Source organism: Elephantulus edwardii, unplaced genomic scaffold, assembly GCF_000299155.1.
Source record: "Elephantulus edwardii isolate Elephantulus edwardi_28Jun2011 unplaced genomic scaffold, EleEdw1.0 scaffold00080, whole genome shotgun sequence".
Classification (NCBI taxonomy): domain Eukaryota; kingdom Metazoa; phylum Chordata; class Mammalia; order Macroscelidea; family Macroscelididae; genus Elephantulus; species Elephantulus edwardii.
The window spans coordinates 5,227,050-5,233,897 of NW_006399830.1; the positions used below are offsets into that span (position 1 = coordinate 5,227,050).

The 6,848-nt window shown below is 58.8% G+C and overlaps 2 protein-coding genes across 2 annotated transcripts in view; both read left to right on the forward strand.

The window, feature by feature from the left end:
• Positions 1-1,490, forward strand: part of LMTK2 (lemur tyrosine kinase 2) — an 88,604-nt gene extending 87,114 nt beyond the window's left edge. Inside the window, exons 14-15 of the mRNA XM_006889631.1 lie at positions 280-522; positions 1,462-1,490. Coding sequence (XP_006889693.1) covers positions 280-522; positions 1,462-1,490 — 272 coding nt within the window. The remainder of the gene's footprint in view (positions 1-279; positions 523-1,461) is intronic.
• Positions 1,491-6,728: 5,238 nt separating this feature from the next.
• Positions 6,729-6,848, forward strand: part of BHLHA15 (basic helix-loop-helix family, member a15) — a 558-nt gene continuing 438 nt past the window's right edge. Inside the window, exon 1 of the mRNA XM_006889762.1 lies at positions 6,729-6,833. Within this exon, the coding sequence (XP_006889824.1) occupies positions 6,729-6,833 (105 nt within the window). The remainder of the gene's footprint in view (positions 6,834-6,848) is intronic.

The window sequence follows — 6,848 nt, forward strand, 5'->3', positions numbered from 1 at the left end:
GGGGCACACCTGTGCTGGGCGCACCTCCCCGTGCACCACCCCACGGGGCACACCTGTGCTGGGCGCACCTCCCCGCGGGGCACACCTGTGCTGGGCACACCTCCCCGCGGGGCACACCTGTGCTGGGCGCACCACCTCGCGGGGCACACCTGTGCTGGGCGCACCTCCCCGTGGGGCGCACCTGTGCAGGGCGCACCACCCCACGGGGCACACCTTTGTGGAGCACCACACTCTCTTGTTACTGAGAAATGATGGGACTTTGTTTTTCGGTTCTTCTAGGTGGAGGCTTCGAGTGGGATGATGACTTCTCCTTGGACCCGTTCACATCCAAGGCGACCAGTACCCTTCTGGGCTCCAAGCCGCCCCTGCAGACGTCCAAGTACTTCTCCCCGCCCCCGCCCCCCCGCAGCACTGAGCAGAGCTGGCCCCACACTGCACCCTACTCCCGGTTCTCCATCTCCCCTGCCAGCATCGCCAGCTTTTCCCTCACCCATCTCACGGACTCAGATGTGGAGCAAGGAGGTGAGGGGAGGGTCCCCACGGTTGGGGGCTGGATGAACTGAGGGGCTCGGGGGGAGGGTCCCCATGGCTGGGGGCTGGAGGAGGTGAGGAGGCCAGGAGAGGGTCCCCATGGCTGGGTGCTGGATGAACTGAGGGGCTCGGGGGGGTCCCCATAGCTGTGTGCTAAAGGAAGCAAGGAGAGGGTCCCCATGGCTGGGTGCTGGAGGAGGTAGGAGAATCCTGGGGGAGGGTCCCCATTGCTGTGTTTAGGAGATGCGGGTTCCTCCGTGGCTGTGTGCTGGAGGATGGGAGAGGGTGCGTGCTGTGAGCTGAGCACTACGTAAACTGTCATTTGGGGCACGTGATCTTCCCATCAACCTTCCCGCACACCCTCCATGTGGAGGTTCGTGACCTGGGCATTGCTGACTGTGCCCTGCTTAGTGATGGCTGGAGCCTGCGCGAGTGCCCAGCACTTGTCTGTCCTGTCCTTGCCCCTGCCCCCCTGTCCTGGCAGCTCTCCTGAGCACCCAGGCTTTCCCCCACGTGGGACTCTGGGCTCTTCTGGGTGTGCTGATGTTGCCATTCGACCTCGTGTCTGGGAGATAGCCAAAGGGCAGGTGGCATTTAGTGGGCAGGGGCACATTTGAGGACGTTATCTGAGTGCTGGTAGGTGACTTCTGTGACTTGAAGTGCCCGGTTGGAGGACGGCCTGGCGCTCCCCAGTGCTCCCCTGTGTGTTATTTGTGCAGATTAGATAGCGCCCTTACCTGCTGTCGGGGGTGGTGGAGGGGCAGGTGTGGCCGAGGCGTGTGAGTGCCCGCATGTGTTGGGACCAGAACATCTGGAGGTGCTGCAGACAAGGGGGACAGGCAGCCTGGGTAGGAGTTGGCTCTGCGTCCTCACACTGTCACTGTCCCTGGCGCATGTCTGACAGAGCTCTGCACTTCCTCTCCCCAACAGGAAGCAGTGAAGATGGAGAGAAGGACTAAGGAGGGTCGACACGCCCCTCAGGCCAAGGCTGCACCCTGAGCCCAGGCATCAACTCTGTTTTCTCTGCAACAAGGTCACGAGAACGTGCCAGGCCGTAGGCAGCAAGGTGGGCACAGCTGGCACCAAGGGGCAGGAAGCCACGTGGCACACCTGCGGCCCCTCCCACATGGACAGTACCCTCCCTTGTCTGTGTGCCACTGCCTGATCCGCAGGGGACGCCCTCTGATGGGTCATCGCGAGCCATATTTCTTACTCCAGAGAAGGACGCACTGCTTTCTGTAATGCACTGTGGAAGGCTGCCTGAACAGCTGAGACTGGACAGACCTTAAGCTATTCCAGGACTCTGGAGCAGGCCCCTGACTGAGTCTTCATCCGTGGTCACAGACCCAGCATGGCCCATGTGAGCTCACTCTCCGGGCATCGCTGACCTGGGGAAGCTTCCACACACCGTCGAGGATCAGATTCTCTCATAGGAAAACACGGCTTTTTGAGGGGTTGCATCCAGCCCGATTGTGTTTCTCTTGCAAGGTGGTTCCCCTGCAGCACACAAGGCCTCTCTGTGTGGCTCCCAGCTCACTCCGCGTTTTATAAACCCTCTGGGTGGAAGGACAGATAGCGTGCCCAGAACTCCGCTCTCCCAGGAGCTGGCAGGGCTCCTGCCGAGGTGACTTAGGTGGGTGGGCAGTAGGCTGAGCCTGGGACCCATAGCGCCAACCAGTTGTCCACTCTGTGAAGGCCAGGCTCCCTTGGCATCACCCAGCACCTCCCCCTACTAAGGTGGTGGTAACTTGGCCCTTTGAATAATTCTTAGAGCTGACTTTCAAGCCCTCCAAGTACATCCAGGTGAGGGCAGGTCACTGTCATCTGGAAGAGACAACACATCCTCCTGAGAAGGGGACACTCCCACACACATCCAGCACCATGTTTCACCCTTGCTGGGAACAGCTGCGTGTGTGCAGCAAAGCTTCATCACGTTGGTCAGAGTTGGCCCTCCTGTCACAGGAGGCTTGTGGCGGGAGCCTTTGGTGCTGATGGGTCCTCGTGGGCAGTGCCACATACTGGCCCATCAGCCAGGGCGTTCCACTGCCCAGCCCCCAGGGCCCCTGCTGGCCAGTTGAGGACACAGAGAGCTTTGTTTTGGTTCCTATCTCTGGTGAAGTGTGACCTTTAGTCCCGGCTCTGGTTCACTCACTCATCTTTGACACTAGCAATAAACTTCCAGATCAGGACCCCACAGAGGGGACCTGCCCCCCTGTGACCCTGCCTCTGTGGACCCGGGACCCAGGCGTCGCAGGGACCGTGGGATCTGCTGGTGCAATCCCAGGAAGACACGGCAAGGGGACACCCGACAGTGACTTCGCCAAACTTGTCTTAACTCGCAGCTCCTTGCTCAGACTCCTCGATTTCTACATCTAAGTGGTTGGTTACCTGTCTTGCGGAGAGAAGTTGTTGACTACACCTTTCTTACCTGGTTGTCTTTTTAAATCATAAATGTAGGCAGTTGAGATTTCATGGTTAAATCTAGCAGATCATAGAACATGGTCGTCTTGTCTGGTCAGCCCTTCATGCTTTGGGGCTCTCTACACCAGGATTAAGGGGATTTGAATGTCATTCCCATTTTATTTATATTTTTAAACCAAATCAGCTGCTATCTTGAACTTTGACTTTAGTGAAAGGTGGGATTTTTTTCTGTTTGTTTCTTCTTCCCCAAAGTCTCTTGCTCATAATTCATTGCCAAAAAGAAAAATGCATTTTATCTATTGAGTTGGGAGGGTCCTCTGGGTCAGACCTTGCTGTGGTGGTGCATGGATGGGAAGGTGGCATATTTATGCTGAACACGCGAGACCTGTCCTTTCGATGTCTGGAGCAATACACAGGAATAAATCATCAAGGGTGTCCCTGTCCCACAGTAACACGCCAGCTTGTGCTTCTGTCTTCCGTTCTGTCTCTTGATACATTCAGTACAAGTGGCAAGTTTTCAGGTCTCATTTGTTCTAACAAGTCGTGCAATGAACTCCAGATTCCACTCCATGATGTGGGCGAGGATGTTACCTGGCCGCCTCGGAGCCGAATGTCCAGAATCCCTGAGGTTCGAGACAGACTGTCCCGGGAGGGGTCTCAAGGCTGTCACTCCTGGAGTCAGAATAGCCAGGCCATCATGTCCTCCCTAGAAAACGTCGATTTGTCTTCTCAAACGACCCGCGTTGGAAACCAGGAGTGGAAACCCATTGAAAGTGCCCCCAGAACCATGCTCTGACTATCTAGTTCACCCACTGTCCGTCCGTCTGTTCCCCTATCATCTGTCCATGTCCTGATGGCGCCGACTTGAAAGCTGAACATCCGTTTTGTTTGTGGCTGCTGTTGCTGTTTCTGCAGGACTGGGGGTTACCCCCACAAGCCCATAAGTGTCCTGCCGTAAAGTGCCGTCCCCATCTCCTTTGTCGTTCCGCTTGGGGGTGACTGCCGGTGAGTGTAGGGCTGCGCGGGCCCCTGCAGGGTCGGGTCCCAGTGTTCATGGTTCCTTGCAGGGGCTGGCCTTTCGCTCCAGCCTGAGAAGTAGACTTGCTCATGTGCAATCCAGATATGAACCCCACTCTCCCTTCTGTAGTCAGTGTCCGTTCAAGTCTTGGCTCCGCAGAGAGATGCTGCCTTCGTGTGCAGACCGCCTCCTGGGGACGAGCTGCCCGTATTCTGCACCGGCGGCCAGGTGGGAAGCTGCCAGGCGAAGCCGGCCCGTCCTCAGCACAGCCTCAGGCCCAGGAGACACCACTAATGACAACCTTTCAGTTTCAATCGTGTACATTTTTAAATTGTAAGATTTTTACTGTATATTGATGCATAGTGTGATTCAAGAAATTGCTTGTAATTTAAAAACTATTTAATATTCAAAAATAAATAGTTATATATTTATAAACTCTGCTGCTGCGTTCATTCCTGTCTTGTCCCCTCGGGGACGCTCAGCTGCGGAGTCGCTGCTGAGCCAGGCAGGTCCAAGGCCGTGATTTGTGCAGGAACCCGCTGCCCTTGTCCTACAGAACGGCTGGTGGAGCAGGTCAGGCGCCCCCACGCTCCTGAAGCCACGACAGGTGCCCAGAAAACCCAGCGCTGCCCAGTGCCTGTGCTGCTTTCAAGTGCAGCCCTTTGTATTTTCACATCCGAGGACTTCATCTCACAGATGAGCCCCGAGAGGTCTTTCCAGACCCCTCATCCAGCCCTCATCACCATCCTGAGGGGTCCCCTCAGGCCCCACCATTGAAAGCATGACTCAGAACGGCCCAATCCCCAGTCCTGAGACGGGTGGCAAGTGACCCTGCGGAAGGGCTCCTTCAGGTGTCCTGGAGGTGGCAGTGGTCACCCTGCTACTAGCATGCCACCTTGTCCGCCCTCTTGTAAATGCCCTGGTGGCTCAGTGGTTAACCTCTTGACTTGGAACAGCAGTTTGAACCCACCAAGTCAGTTTCCACATGGGGTTTGATTTTGGTAAAAGTTGTTGAACAGGAGGCACATACAGCTAGTGGTGGGAGATGAGGCCATGGTGGTCCAGCTGTAGAATTCTTACCTTCCACTCAGGAGACCTAGGTCCAGCTCTCGGGCGCACCGCATGAGTAGCCTGTCAGCGGGGGGGTGTTTGTTGGCTAGGATGGAGAAGAGATTTCAGCCAAGCGTCCAGGCTAAGAAAGGCCTGCTGAGCTATTCTGGAAAAACGGACAGTTCAAAGGCTCCGGGGTCTCAGCAGGCTGATCTGCAGCCAATCACGGGGACGGTAGAGGAGCACAGAAAACTCAAAACTCCAAACTCATTGCCGTCAAGTAAATTTGGACTCAGCCACACTGTAGGACAGAGTAAGGTTGCCCCCTAGGATTTCTGAGGCTGTAAATCTTTGGAGCAGACAGCCTCGTCTGTGCCTTGTGCTGCTGGGACAGAGGCTTCAGCCCACCATGGAGACGTCAGGTTAGTTCTTCTTGACTAGACAGCCCTTGGGAGAAGGTGACACCATCTGAAGCCCAGCTCCTGTGACAGGTGGTCTGGCGTCTGGGTGGGGTGCAGCGGCCTAGCAGACTCCTTGTCTCACAGCAGCAGGGTCCCATGGGGGTGTGGGTTGAGGGTAAGCACTAGTGGTGCGGTGGGCTAACCTACAGCAGGGTCCCATAGTAGGGTACGGTCTGAGGGTGCTGGCAGGCTGGGAGTGGGGTGAGGGGGCTAGCAGGCTCTACACCCCACAAGAGCAGAGTCTCAATAGGGGGTGCAGACTGAGGGTGGGCTAACCTAGCAGCCTCCATGCACCATAGGAGCAGGGTCCCTTGGGGACTGCAAGCAGACGGTGGGGTGGGGGTCTAATAGGCCCTGTGGCCCATCGGAGGGTGGCCTTGATCTTCGGTGTCATCAGAAGCCCCCAGCTTCACCCACAATAGTTAACATGGCCCCGTCTTACAGCTAATCGCCAGGTGCGCGGCCAGGTGCGGCCGGGGCTTTTCCGCCCGGGCGGCCTCGGGCTCCGCATTGGCCCACAGCGCAGCTCCGCCGCTCAGGCCAGCTGCTTCCAGGCACAGGCGCGGGGCTCCCCACGGGCCCAGGTCGGTGTGGGCTGCCCTGGGGGGCGGGGAGGGGGCGCGGCCCCGGTCCTGGCGGCCCCGCCTCGCCCCCGGCCGCCCCGCCCTTCCAGCTCATTTACATGCGTCCGCGCCCCGCCCGGGGCGGCTAAAGCGACGTGTCCTTGTCCCCCGTGGGCAGCCGGCGCGTGCAATTGCGGATCCACAGGTAGCCGGGCGCGGAGGCCGGGGCGGGGGCGGGGGCGCCACGTGGCGGGTTTGGGGGCTTTGCACGGTGACCTCTGACCTGCGGATCTGCCCTGTGCCTGCCTCATGGGTCACATTCAGGACCAGAGTGCGGCCCCCGGGTGGCTGTGGGTCTGCAGTTACGGGACAGCCGGCCAGCGGAGGTTCCTCCAGGGTTGACTCCGCAGGTTCCCGCAGGTGCACGGTCACTCGAGACCAGGCTTAGGGAACACCATCCAGGGACTGGAGAGCTCTGAGGGTCGCTGTGTGACTGGAGTGACCTGTCCCTCCCGGTCCCCGGTCACTCACCTGGGCAGCAAGGAGGCAGAGGAGCTGATGCGGGACAGGCGGCCACCCGGGTGCCGTGTGCGTCCCCGCCCCGTCCACTGGCCGGTCCCCTGAGAGCCCCCGGGGAGTGACTGGGGCTCCCGTGTTGTGTATTCCAGCTCCTCAACACCCGCCATGAAGACCAAGAGCAGAGCCTCGGGGCGCCGGGCACCCCCGCCGGGCGCAGAGGCGGCGTCCGGGGAGCAGACGGAGCACTCCCAGCAGGCCGCGGACCCGGAGGCGACCCGGGGTCTG